General features: G+C 44.9%; 1 protein-coding gene across 4 annotated transcripts; it reads right to left on the bottom strand.

Annotated features, from left to right (window-relative positions):
• Positions 1–708: 708 nt before the first annotated feature.
• On the bottom strand, positions 709–13,464 carry Bdl (borderless). 4 transcript variants are annotated; one of them, XM_076441624.1, is made up of 12 exons: positions 12,918–13,464; positions 11,328–11,470; positions 7,429–7,657; positions 5,465–5,631; positions 5,248–5,392; positions 4,479–4,753; positions 4,137–4,271; positions 3,050–3,309; positions 2,689–2,864; positions 2,424–2,468; positions 2,177–2,356; positions 709–1,602 (listed from the first exon to the last, which is right to left on the bottom strand). In XM_076441624.1, the coding sequence occupies exons 1-12, from the start codon at positions 12,973–12,975 to the stop codon at positions 1,379–1,381; spliced, it is 2,037 nt and encodes a 678-aa protein (XP_076297739.1). In that variant the 5' UTR covers positions 12,976–13,464; the 3' UTR covers positions 709–1,378. The 4 variants fall into 4 exon arrangements, with proteins under 4 accessions (XP_076297739.1, XP_076297740.1, XP_076297742.1 ...); XM_076441625.1 differs by having other exon boundaries at positions 5,465–5,601; XM_076441627.1 differs by lacking the exons at positions 11,328–11,470; positions 12,918–13,464 and adding an exon at positions 10,004–10,308.
• Between the last annotated feature and the right edge of the window lie 901 nt (positions 13,465–14,365).

Here is a 14,365-nt window from a genome sequence, read left to right as displayed (position 1 = left end):
TAAAATAAAAATTGTACATACAATCCGTAGTTTTTTAATTAATAATGATTCTGATTCTGGCATTTTAACAGCGTAGCATGCTTCGACGCCGCTGATGAAATACTATCCTCCGATGGATCATCGACATCGCCGCTTGCGAAGCCCGTGAAGGTCCTATGCAGTTGTAAGAACAGCATGCATTACACGATCCTGGTTTCCCACGGGCAAAGCGACCGTAAGCCGATTACAAAGGTGTGCAGAATTTCGGGGTGCAACGACGGTCACGCAAGACGCGTCATCTTTCTCACCCCTTTGCGAGGGTGTCGCCAAACCCTCTTGGAGATCTCTCAACGGATAGATTGATTTTCTGTATGAAATCACACACGACTATCGCGCTGAAAACATTTCTGCATGTTCTCTAATGATCGGTGGATATATAAAAAAATTTTCAAGTCGGTCGGCACATTCGTTTCGTCACAGAAAATTCCCAAATCTGTGCCACTCTGGACGATCAGCGTGGACTTCTTCAAACTTCTTGCAGATTCCAAATTAATTTTTTGGACTGCGACTTTATAATCACACTGTTTCTCCATTCTGTACCAGCTAAAAATCCTCGTATAATCGAAACAATGCACGCTGAACTGTGCGAGGGAGGGGATTGTTAAGAATTTTCCAAAATTAGAGATCAAGTGTGTATCGTTACAGGTTGATGTTGCTGGGAGACATCGGTTGCAGAGATAATCGACACAATTTATTTACAATAGAAAAAACGTATCGGATGCGTTACATATAATGCGTGGATGCTACCAGAGTTCTGGCGTTTCTTCATCCACACCACGTCGACGGGAATTCTCTCTCTCTCTCTCTCTCTCTCTCTGGCCTGGTGGCCGAATAACGATCAAATGCCAGAGCTAATCCTTAATAAACGTGCACACTTATCTAATAAAGCTTTTAAACGATACATAATGTAACGAGATGCAATGCGAGAACACACTCGTATGTAACCGATGTGTACGTAAAACGCAGTAGATTGAACCGCCCCAGATACGAATTCCTCTTCCTCTCGGTCCCGTTTTATCTCGTTCTCTATCGATACCATCCGTAACAGTATAATAACATACATAATTGTATTACATATACATATATATATTACATACACTTAATTTGTAATCGGTTACAACGTTCGAATTTGACAGGACCTCGAGAGACACCGTCACCCAACCCCATACGAGAAAACTTTCTTTCCTTCTTACTCGAGGATTTCTCTTCTTGAGAAAAAGTTCTTCTTTCTTCTTCTATTCGGCTAAAACTGCTACATTGTTTCGGGGAAGTTAATTGCGGCTGACCGTGGCCGACGATCCTGCATGCGTGGCTCGTCGCCTAAGTAAGCTGGACCAGCCTATTTCTCGTTCGGAGAGTGACAGAAACGTTTCCTCGCCCACCATATGGCGGCTAACGCTGCTGCCAGGAAACCGATCCCTGCTACAATCCCCATGGAAATCGCACGGTTGCGACGGTACCCTGGAACCTCCAAACTTATGCGCTCGCTGGTCGCCACGTCGTCCGACACCGACATCGCTGCTACCTCGAAGGTGTAGTAGCTCTCCTCTTCCAGGGCTTTCACTAGAAAGCGTGGAAAATTAGGAAGTTGTATTTGGTGTGCCAGGTGCATCTGGTCTGGTAGATGCAGTTGATCTACCAGGTGCATCTGGTCTAGCAGATGCCTTTTACTGTTCCAGATGTGATAATGGATTGTGAATGATGCTGTGAAGGTTTTAGGTCTTGTAGCAGCCCTGGACAGAATGAGGACTTTCACTTGAAAGTGTGGAAAATTCGGAAGTTGTATTTGATGTACTAGATGCATTTGATGTGCAGGTGCAGCTGGTCTAGTAGATGCCTTTTGGTGTTCCAGGTGCATTTGATCTGTCAAGTGCCTAGGTCTAGATGAGTACCGAGGGATGATTGGATGGTGGATGATGCTGTGAAGGTTTTAGGTATGGTAGCAGTCATGTTAGGGGTTGAAGAGGTACTGAGAGTTGTGTTCGTCTTGAACAGAATAAGGACTTTCACTGAAAAGTGTGGAAACTGCCAAGGCCTAGATGAGTACCGAGGGATGATTGGACGGTGGATGATGCTGTGAAGGTTTTACGTGTGGACTTGTCTGCTAGAACTTTTGGAAGTAGAACTAGGAAGGTACCTAGGTAATAAGTGTCTGTGGTCTCCGCTCTCCCATACAGCCGTTCAGACGGTCCACGGAACCACCTAACTGCGTATAGCCTAACTTGCTCCTGCCCATACGCAGGAGGTTCCCAGGTGACCAGGTATCCTTCCACGGTAGCTTGTACTCTGACACTCGTCGGGGGTCCCATTCTCTCATCTACCAATCAATAAACACTTGTTACACTCCCATCGGAAGATTCAAGATTGAAGAATGAAAATATTACCTGGAGGACTGCGGTACTCCGACGCAGAGTTCTCGTCGATCATGTCTGAAATGTGCGTAACAGCGCCCCCGTCATGCTGAGTAAAATATTAGAGTATCAAGTTCAAGATTCACCCGTTCACCGCTGATAGTGTTTATGGAATTGTTGATTTTACAATCCGATTTGCACAAGGTTTTTTTTTTGTTGCGCAAGTAACTCTGTCAGCAGCGAACAAGTTAATCGATTGTTCGGATTCAAAGTTGTTCCGATCGAATTGGGAACGTACGCGGTTGCGTGAAGATCCGCAAGGTTTTACTAAACATCCCGTCCCCATACTTATCCTGGCTGAGCACCATGAACTCGTACTCCCGTCCTGGGTTTAGATTGTTCACGGTGGCTTCTGTGATTTTCTTCGACAAGATTTTCGTCGTCCTCCATTCTGTGGTGTCGGTAGGTCTGTACCTAATCGCAAACAAAAATATAATGCTTCTGTGCGCAAGAGGAAAGACCAGGGGAGAAGTAGGGGATGTCAATTTTAACAAATTTTCGTAAGGGTGCAGGGTGCGCCTTCTCATTGTCGTTTTATCGCCTCATTGTATATTAATCGCATCACGTGACGAGATCAGGACTGAAGTTATCTTCGTTACCAGACAGAGTGCTCCATTTTTGGTCTAACATATCCCGGTGTCCAAGTCAAAGTGACTGCATTGTTGCTGCTGTTGGCACTTAAATTGTACGGTGCTCTAGGAGGAACGTTCAACACCATCAGTTCCGTGTCGGAGACTACTGTCGCAGCCTCGTTACTAGCTGCACACTGGTACAGTCCTCTATCCTGCACTTCGATCCTGTCGATTGTTAAATTGCTACCGATCAAAACCGTCCTGTTGGGCGGGACCGGTGAACCATCCTGACAAAACACATTATTATTATGTATTATATGCGGACCTAGGTCCTTTTATACAAATGTATACAGTTTTTACAGTATAACTGATAAAAACAAAACGAAAACATAACAAAAAAGGGTCTTAACCTAAAAATAAGAATGGACCACGGTGCATTATACAGGTGTGCCGACTTCCCTCAGAAAACTGTGATAGATGGGTAGTAATTCTCTGGCCGCCGCCAGACGGCGCATGGGTCGTAGGTACAGTACGTGTGAGAATGAGATTGTGTGTATTCGGGCGCGCTGCTGAGAATACACAAAATATCATTCTCACACGTACGGTACCTACGACCCATGCGCCGTCTGGCGGCGACCAGAGAATTACTACCCATCTATCACAAAACGTCAACGTTACAGAGATGCTAAGTCGGCACACCTGTATAATGCAGGTACGATTAACAAATAGTATTGCGAAATTTTGTTTTGAATGCCTGTAACGCGCCATTAAAAAAATCAATATTGTTATAAAATATGATAGAGCTAGCAATAATGCAATTAATACTCCATATGAGGATTTGGATTTCATTGGTGAAATCCTGCTCTTGTTCTCAACAAATGATTCGATGATCAACATGATCAGAACTAGCTGAAGACACCTCGAGGACGAACGACCCCGAAAAGCAACAAGATTCTCAGCAGTATCAGAGAACAGAGAACGTTGCTACCAACCGAACATAATAACAAAAACATGAAGAAGTTGCTGAAGAGAGTCTGACTTTTGATACTGCTGCGAAGTTAGCTGTCATAATAACGCGTGGGATCTTCGACAGTGGAATCACTATGATCTACACCTTGTACCACACGATCGAAGGTCGATGAGCCTCATCTCCGTCTTTGGCGTCGCAAGGCATCTCCAAGGTCTCTCCAAGTTTCCTGATGTACAAGTGCTGAGGTGTCACCGTGAACACGGGCGGCCTTTGAACGATCTGCAAAAATGCGATCGCGAATTAAGATCAACACTCTGACAGCGATCAACTATGATTGGCGGATAAAGACTTGGTTAACACTCGTCTCCTCGGTCATTGGTCTTGTTCATTGTACCGTGTGCTACCTTTGTCCAAGGTGCATTCAAGGGTTGTTGATCGTGGGCATTTGTCTTTCGTCAATTTACAATTTGCGGAGAGGACACTCACTACTGAGATAGTAGGGCTGGGACCTTCTGTGCCCAGATCGTTGTACGGTGTGCAGGTGTAGCTACCGGAATGCGTTTCGTCCACCTTTAGGAAAGACAGGGAACCGTTCCGTCTGTAGAACACGCCCTGGACGTTGTACGGGTCGAAGAGGAATCCGTCCTTCTCCCAGCGGAGGTTCGTCATGGGAGGGTTCGCCCTGAAGTGGCAGTCTAGCAGCGCTGGTTTCCCGTAGGGCAGGTAGACCTCTCGAGGAGCGTAGATCACTTTAGCCTTGACTGGAAATACAAAGTTGGGAGTTAGTTCTGTCTCCTCCAAAATCATCAGTATATTCTATATTGAAGATTCACTGAATAGTTTCTCGTGACCGCTGGGTCAGTGATACGAGGCGGTCGCTGATCATTTTTCTAAGACGATTGGTCTGTGACCTCGTGTTTCGACAACCACAGCGACTTCAACGAGCAAATTCTACTTTTCCAAGAAGATATCCACTGGACAATGGTCAGTGACCGTAGGGTCCATGACTGAAGATGGTCAATGATCATTCTTCTAAGACGATTGGTCAGTGACCTCAGGTTTCACAAAACACAGCAACTTCAATTAGCAAATTCTACTTTCCCAAGAAGATATCCACTGGACAATGGTCACTGACCATTTGTCTAGGTCAGTGACCACAGAAGTGTAGTTTCGAAGGGACCAACGACTTCGATTAGCATATCCCGGTCTTTTCTGAGATCATCAGAGTTACCTATCGTTGTTTGTTGATACTTACACTGCACATTGAGGTAGGCTGAAGCACTCTGTTGCTCCCCAGTCTCCCCGGTCACCATACAGGTGTATTCCCCCAGATCCCCCATGGCTGCTGAATTGATAGTGAGCGTTCCATCTTCTCCCACCGACGCTCTCCTCTTGAAATCCTATCTCGCACGAACGTCAAGGGAAACATTAACGATTCTAATGAGATTTTATATTGAAAGAAAAATTATTACGTCGATCTGCGAGACTTCCGTGCCCTCGCGGAGCCAGTTGACAATTGATTTCTCTCCTTTGGCGACGCAGTCAAATGTGACAGATTCACCTTCCATGATAGTCTTGTTCACAGGCGGCACCGCCAGTAAGTTTTCACCTGGAACAGATGTCCCAAACGGCGACGCACCTGGGTTGAACGATTTAACGAGTCTGCCCAGGTTCATGTTAGTAAGCATCAGCGGGATTATCAAGTTTCATATATTCGATAGGACAGCCAGGGCCGCGTCAGGCGTTATTCCGTGTTAAATTCGTTAATGCCACCCACAAGTCTTTATTGCCACAAATGCAACGCGTTAATCAATCGATCCACGATACATCACAGGTTAATCGACCAAGTTGAATCAAGCGCACGTTACGCAAGCGCTGCCTTCGGACTGTGCATCCTGCCAGCCTCATCTCGTACGAAATTCACGAAAACAGCACATTCGTTTTCTTTATTTGATCATTTGCAAAATTTGCTTTTCTGGAAATGAATGTAGAAAAAGATTGAATGGACCAGGTGTTGTTCTTCGTACGAAAAGGGGCTAGCGTAAGCGTCCGCAGTCCAATTATTAGGAATCGGTGCGTGACAGAGGCATCATTATATCGAACCGGTGGGACACGTTTTTTTCCACGGGGCTACAGTTTCGAACAGTTCCGGGAAGGGGAGCGCCTTTATTGTCCGCAGGATCGTATTGTCCTGATTGATCCCCCATGTCAGGAAACATGGGAGTGTGATCTAGAGGTGTGACTATCGCTGCCAATGGTGTTAACATTTTATGCGACAACTTGATTGTAAGAAATAAGGGAATATGTCAGATGATTGCACAAGTTCGTTCCCGATTTGAATATAAATTCAATGGTTAAATTTTACAGAATACAGTTTTATTAATTCATTATATATAGTCACCATTCTATTCTACAATTAGAAAAGAATTTCTATTGTCTAGAATTCTCTAGACTAGAGTTTCTACAGTCTAGAATTCTCTAGACTAGAATTTCTGTAGTCTAGAGTTTTCTAGACTAGAATTTCTATGGTCTATAATTCTCTATAGTCTATAATTCTCTTGACTATATTTTCTATAATCTAGAATTCTCTAGACTATAATTTCTATAGTGTAGACTCGAGTTTCTATAGTATAGAAATTTTTTTTCTAAAATTTCTTTTCTAATTGTAGAAAAGAATGGTGACTATATAATGTTTATTATTTATACTCTACTAAATTTCATACTATAGTAAAATCGAGCACGAACTTATGCAATCATCTAATACAACAAACGCAGTTGGCAGAAAAATCCCTGGACACACATGATCGAATTCAAGAACCACTTCGAGGTTCGAAAATCTACATAATCGTGTGGCTATATTAGTTTGAGACTCTGAAGACTATGATATGCTAAATGGATTGTGTCCGATTCTTAGAAGCCAGAGGTTAAGTAGCCGACACAACGTCGAGTATCAATCGACAGCTCATCAAACAGCAGCAATTTGTTAGTCACACCTCCAGCTGGACGATCTCGATGATTCTCTTAACTGCGCCGTTAGGTGGATGACTCAATGCTCCATTACCGTTTAACAGAATTCCAGCAGCAAAAACCAGAATTCCGTCTGGGTTAACGAGTGAATCATTGACTCCAATATGTCAGAGAGCTCGAGAGGTTCGAGGAATCCTCTCGAGCTTTTCGTTCCTCAAGGATTTCCATCGAAGCCAGGGATGCAGGTAAATCTAAATGATCTTTTGTGATTCTTACTTCATCCTTCTCTCGCATGATTCGACGGGCTCGAGCCGCGCCGGTTCGTCCAGTGTTAGTGCCCGCAACACCAGCGTGACCCAATTCAGTGCTCAGGGTTAGTCAGTCGGCGGTTAACTAAGTTAATTCCCTTCGCCACTTGCTGTTATCGAATTAGTCGAGTACGGTTTTACGAGAAAGCTGGCGACCTTACCATCGATGGCGAGGTGGAACCAAGTCCCATTGTTCCTTGAGTTCGGCGTCCGATTCGGGAAGATCACACGACACTCGTACCATCCTTGGTCGCTCTCGCGGATATTTGTTAGGTTTATACTGCCTTGACCATAACCTCGGCTGCTCGCATCTTCCAGAAGGTGCACGCGACCCTCGTACCCTGCACGCACCGTGCTGTGCCCGTTGTACCATGAGAAAATCGACCGACTCTGAAACAGAACACTGGTCATCAGCAACGGTGGAGGGTCAGTGACCGAATTTCTACAACCTAGGTCAGAGAGTGAAGTGTCATCCCTATGTGGTCGATCAGGTAGTCAATTGTGAAGTCTCAGAGGCAACTATACATAGAGTCTTCAATTTTTCAGAGGATCCATGAAATAAAACAGTTCTGGAAAAAGTCCAAGAATTGTTGTGGTGTCGTATCTGCTGTTACAATGTAATGTACAGACTGATCTTTATGCATTTAGAGGAAAATTGTGTAGGTGTAATTCGACACAGTGAACACATTAGAAGAATTAACAAACACTGTTATATTATTTTCTACCTATTGAATATATTCAGAAAGAATATACCAGAATCTGGCAGAATAGGGAGAGTTTCCAATTTTTCAGAGGATTCATGAAATACCTATTCCACTAGGCTGTCTTTTAATTAGAAAAGAACTCCACTAGAATCATACACTTCAACAAGGATGATAACAAGGCTGTTCAAGTGGAAACAGAGGACTTCGTGGAGTACTAAATAACAATAGGGTACTAAATAACAATCGTCCACAACAGTCATCCCTATGTGACCAACGCGGAAGCGCAAATAATCACAGAGGAGGTGCTGGAGTGATCATTCTAAGGATGACGCGTTCAAGTAGCCCAAGTCGTGATTCGTCGAGTTCTTTCGGGGAGAGGAGACGCGACACGTGAGTGTCCCCCGGTCGAAAACGTAAAACGGAGGAACCTGGGGAGTCCTCGCGGTCAAAACGAGGCTGGCGAAAAGGCCGCTAATCGTCCCTAATCATCTGACAATGCGTTAGCAGTGACCCACTCGTTGGAACCCCTCTTTGGTCGGGCACTCGCCATCGCTGGATATAATGCAGCCTTGCCTCCCGTACTCCAATTACCGAGCGTTCGATAGACAGAGAGGGAGCCCGGGGCACCTGTTTTGCATACGCATCAGGGACCAATCAGGTTAAGTTCCACTTGATTTTATGCGGTAGCCATGCGCAACGTTCAATCTGTTTCCGGTTGGCGGCTGCACGCGCGTCGAATGCAACATCCGCGAAAGAATCTCGCCTCCTCTCGGTCCCCCGCGGACACCGGCAGGAAATAAACCGCGCGACGACCACTATAGTACTCGCGATCGTCCCTTTAACGTTTCTGCCTGTCGCGTTTACAAAGTCACCGAACACTGCCCACGCTCCGATTCGCGCTTCAACATTGGCCGAACGGTGTTCAAGATGTTGGAATTTTTATTGATTGGCTGCGGGGAAATTAGACTGCATTGATAGCGTCTCGTACACCTGGAAAATCTTTCTGACGTTGGGGGAAGGTCTCAACAGTGCTGCTAGTATTCAAAATTGGGAGGACCTTTTAACATTGTTGATAGTATTCAAAATATTAGGAAAACATTCTCTATATTTCTGCCAGTATTCAATGCATTAGGAGCACCACTTAACATTGTTGATGGAATTCAAACTATTTGGAGAACCTTGCAACATTTGTTGATCGTATTCAAAACATTGGGAGAACCTTCTAACATTGTTTCCAGGATTCAAAGCAGTGGTGAAACACCTCAACATTAAGGCCAGTATTCAAAGCATTGGGAGAACCACTTAACATTGTTGATAGTATTAAAAATGGGGAGAACCTTCTAACATTGTTGATAACATTCGAAACGTTAGGAGAACATTCTCTACCTTGCTGCCAGTATTCAAAGCATTGCGAGCACCATTTAACATGGTTGATAGTATTCAAACTATTTGGAGAACCTCCTAACATTGTTGATCGTATTCAAAACTTTGGGAGAACCTTTTAACATTGTGTCGAGGATTCAAAGCAGCGCAGATACACCTCAACATTGCGGCCAGTATTCAAACCATTGGGAGAATCGTTTAACATGGTTGACAGTATTCAAACCATTGGGAGAACCTTCTAACATTGTTAATAGTATTCAAAATGTTGGGAGAACATTCTCTTCCTTGTTGATAGTATTCAAGGCATTGGAAGAACCATCCGACATTGTTGATAGTATTCAAAACGTTGGGAGAACATTCTCCTGGATTGATGGTATTCAAAATGGGAGAACATCATCTACAGTGTTGATGCTATTCAAAATGGGAGAACATCATCTACAGTGTTGATGGTATTCAAAATGGGAGAACATCATCTACAGTGTTGATGGTATTCAAAATTGGAAGAACCTTTTAAGATTGTTGATCGTATTAAAAACTTTGGGAGAAGCTATCATCCTGTTTCAAGAACGCAATCAACGAAAATGTCTGCTTTACAATCGACCTACGTGCTCAGGGAAGAGAATGAAAGGAGAGGTCCGTTGAGACTCACCGGTGGGAAAATTGGCGAAGCCGTGCAAGTCGTCGAAACGTTTCCCAAGCGAAATTGTGCAATCTCAACTACGTTACAATCACATATCCGAAGATATCGAAACCGAGACTCTGGCTGTCGGAAACCCAGATCGGAGACACGCGTGCTTCCCACGCGGATTGAATCCGATACACACACCCCGAAGGAAATCGAATCGCCTACCCTGCCTTGAAGCGAGCACTTTTCTACGCGGTTGAACGTGCACGCTCCTGTCCGCGCCTTGCGGTCGCTGCCAACAAGGATTAGTAAATCATGCTTCGTTAACCCTATCCACTACTCGGAGAAACCTAATTCTGCCCCACATTTTCATTCACCCACAGCAATGTATACTTTTCACCCAATTTTCCCCATTAAATCGATTCTAAAGGAAATCTGACACATTCAACATATTGGGCCACACATTCAAGAATTATTTCCCATTTTTCAGTTGCAAACTCTGGTCGTAAAAACTGAATTTAGAGGGTGTGCGTCATGGTTTTAACAAATGAAAACAGTGACGCAGCCAGCAGTTGGGAGCGCATTTTCCTTGAGGAAGCTTTCCTTGAGCCAGCCGATTGATTTTCGTTCGACGATCGACTAACTCCGCCGATCTTCCTCGGATGACCGCAAACCGCGTGTAAACTAACACTACCGTCGCGATTTTAGCGAACCTATCGAGTGAATATTATTTACGATTCGTTGCGCAACCTTCGACACGCGTGTGTCACGTTTGTCGACGCAACAGTGTTTGTTTGTTGTACCCAATCGAACTTTCTCGATCTTTGACTTTCGATATCATTTGTTGACGTTGAACAAAGTTTTGTTTTTATTTATAAAAGAAGACTATATTACTATCGAACGAAGTGAGAGAAATGGCTCGGGTTCCATTCTTTAATTGGGCTCCCTTGGCAGTGAAATAGTGAATGGAAATAATGAAACCCTGCTAAAGCGCAACTTCTATAATGCTAGTACGCCCAAGTCTTCAATTGTCTTGAATGGCACTACAGATTTATTAGCTAGATGAAGACATCCTAGGGTGACCTAGGTTAATGATAAGCGAATGATAATATTCAGTAATAGAGCGAAAAGTGACTTGCGAAGTTGCTCACTGAATCAAATATTGCCGATCCTCCAACAGATTTAGAAAGACGTAGACAAATGTAGAAAATAAACATATTCTGCGTACACATCAGTCGTAGATCGAGTCTGTTTTCACCACGAATAAATTCTCCAGTCGATTCAACGTCAATCTCCAGTCGAGTGTCCGAAGGTCAGAAGGTAAAGTCGCAATCGGCAAATTACTTACATCACGGTTCCACTGCAAGATATACGGAATCGGTGTTTCATGCGGGAAGTCCAAGTCGCAGTTGAACACGGCATACTCTCCAACCCCGGCGTTCAAATAATTCGGCTCCTTCTCTTCCTCGATTATCAAGCCATAGCTGATGGCTGCAACATACAACAGACAATTCGCAAACAATGAAGCGCAATCAACAAAGCCATCTTTGAGCATCGCGTGACTCTACAGGACTTCTTCAATTTCAGTAAATTGGCTAATACCCGGGCTTGTTATTAGCGGCCGTCAAGCGGGTTTCGCGACAAACATACCCGTGAAGTTCAATATCAAGAGACTTTGTTGTTGCTATTGCTCGATCTTCTTTTGTTCGTAGTGTTGCGATGTTCGCAGAGTGTGTTCGGAGACTACTTTCCTAGCTCGTAGAGTTCACAGAGTATGTTCTCTAAAATGTAGTGTTCAGAGACTGTCCTCTAGAATCTAGTGTTCAGAGACTATGTGCTCTAGAATCTAGTGTTCAAAGACTTTGTCCTCTAGAATCTAGTGTTCAGGCACTATGTGCTCTAGAATCTAGTGTTCAGAGACTATGGTCCTCTAGAATCTAGTGTTCAGAGACTCTGTCCTCTAAAATCTAGTGTTCAAAGACTATATGCTCTAGAATCTAGTGTTCAAAGACTTTGTGCTCCAGAATCTAGTGTTCAAAGACTTTGTGCTCCAGAATCTAATGTTCAAAGACTATGTTCTCTAGAATCTAGTGTTCAAAGACTTTGTGCTCTAGAATTTAGTGTTCAGAGACGATTTCCTCTAGCTCATAGAGTTCAGAGGCTGTGGTATCTTGCTCGTAGTATTTAGGGACTATGCACCCTAGGTTGCTGTGTTCAGGGACAAAATTCTGCCTCCTTGCTGTGTTCAGAGACTACGTTGTCCAGCTCTTAATGTTCAGAGACTAAGATCTCTAGCCCATAGAGTTAAGAGACCATGGTCTCTTGCCCATTGTGTTCAGGGCACCCCCTAGTTTGCTGTGTTGAGAGACTAGACTATGCCCCCAAGCTTGCTGTGCTCAGAGACTACGCTGTCCAGCTCATAGTATTCAGGGTCTATGTTCTCCAGCCCATAGAGCTCGGAGACTATGGCGTCTTGCCCATGGTGTGCAGGGACTATGCCCCCAAACTTGCTGTGTTGAGAGATTAGACTATGCCCCCAAGCTTGCTGTGCTCGGAAACTACGTTGTCCAGCTCATAGTGTTCAGGGCCTATGTTCTCCAGCCCATAGGGCTTAGAGACTACGGTCTCTTGCCCATGGTGTGCAGGGACTATGCCTCCAAACTTGCTGTGTTGAGAGATTAGACTATGCCCTCAAGCTTGCTGTGCTCATAGACTACGGTGTCCAGCTCATAATGTTCAGGGCCTATGTTTCCCAGCCCATAGGGCTCAGAGACTATGTTCTCCAGCCCATAGGGCTCAGAGACAATGGTCTCTTGCCCATGGTGTTCAGGGCCTATGTGCCCCAGCTTGCTCTGTTGAGAGACTAGACCTAATTCGCTGTGTGCAAAGACTACGTCTTATATCTGCTAGTGTTCAGAGATTACGTGTGGTTGCTCACCTTGACAGCAGAGGAGGATGGCGAGCAGCTGATGAGCCCTAGCCGCGTTGTAGGACATTTTTCGCCGGTTGTCCTGTGGTCGTTAGCTCTCACCGGTCCAGTCGCGGCTGTCTTGGCTCGGAGAGGTCCCGCGATCTCACCAGCAACGGGTCACAACGCGACAACGCGAACGGAACACGGGCGCAAAACACATCTGTCATCACCCACACTCAACAACCGTCGGCCACCACCTGGGACAATTAATCGGCACGCGACACTATCGCGGGCACATCCTCAACCTCTCTGACTCCCCCACCTTCTTCCTCTTCAAGGTACCCTATGGCACAACTGGATATCACCAGATGGACCCAAAGGTCATCCTCTTCGTGTCTCACCGGAGACTCTTTTCGGATCTCTATCTGTATCACGTGAGATTCAATGAAACTTTGATGAACAAGGTGGATCGGCTAAGTGTATTCTTCAGGGTGTTTTGTACGAGAGGTTCAGAGAGCCGCGGAATCCGAGCTGGTCCAACGTTCGCTCACAGAATGGTTCGGTTCTACCGCTGATAACCGAGTAATCGCTCCGCCTCGCTCAATCCGAGCGGATACAACGCCGAACGAAGTGGTAACGAGCTGAGCTTAGGGTAGGGGATGCGATCATGAGGAGGGGATTACAGGGGACCAGACGTTTCTACGCGGACCACGGTGTGCGCCGCTCGCGAGATCTGCGTTTTGGAAGACACACCCACCGAGTCCAATTACACCGCAGCGTGATTATTATTCGAGTTTCAATATTTTCAGAATAGAAGAAAATTGTTCCAGATGATGGCTGATGGATGCGTGTGCTCGCAGACTGCGGATCTTTATGCTAAGTAAAAATTGTCTGCATAAATTGAATGAATGAATGATTGCATTGTTTATTGTGGCAGGCGATTACCCATTGGAACCTCCGAAAGAATACGTAAGTAGGGTGGTGCGGAACAAAATCATCTGTTATTTGAACCAAAATGTTTTTAATTAAAATATATTGGTAAATTTCAGACAAAAGTTCAGGAACATTTAAAAAAATCTTGGAACGTGCTAGAAGAGCCTCCTCAGCAGCAGCTGTTCCGCAAAAATCAAGCTCTTATGGCAACTGCAACGTGACTATGGTTGCACTTAGATGTCAACCGGAAGCATCACCTTCGCATTCAATCTTTCGCATTCAGTGTTCCGTGGTCGGAGCTGATCCAAGGGAATTAACGAGCCGGCGAAGAATAAAGATTCGTCTGTGTGGCCCTTTGACAACCATAAATTGCGGAGCATGAACGATAGAAGCTCGATCCGCGAGCCACAGACACGGCCGGGTTCTCGAATCGGCCTAAATTTAGAGCCGTTTCAGTTTTCATCGAGGCAATCGACAGCTCTATTGACCTCTTCTATTTTTATCGGATTCATTGATTCGATGCTCTCGCTATCAGAACACGT

Source organism: Lasioglossum baleicum, chromosome 16 (assembly GCF_051020765.1).
Source record: "Lasioglossum baleicum chromosome 16, iyLasBale1, whole genome shotgun sequence".
Lineage (NCBI taxonomy): Eukaryota > Metazoa > Arthropoda > Insecta > Hymenoptera > Halictidae > Lasioglossum > Lasioglossum baleicum.
Note: the sequence above shows the minus strand (reverse complement) of the source record. Positions and strands in the feature narration are given on the sequence as shown.

Bases quoted from the DNA above. Each gene is read 5' to 3' on its own strand.
- Bdl (XM_076441624.1), bottom strand. From the start codon at position 12,975: ATGTCCTACAACGCGGCTAGGGCTCATCAGCTGCTCGCCATCCTCCTC. The intron at 5,393-5,464 runs GTAATAATTTTT...CGTGCGAGATAG, and splicing joins CGGAAGTCTCGCAGATCGAC to GATTTCAAGAGGAGAGCGTC. The intron at 1,603-2,176 runs GTACCTTCCTAG...CACGCTTTCTAG, and splicing joins CACAGACACTTATTACCTAG to TGAAAGCCCTGGAAGAGGAG.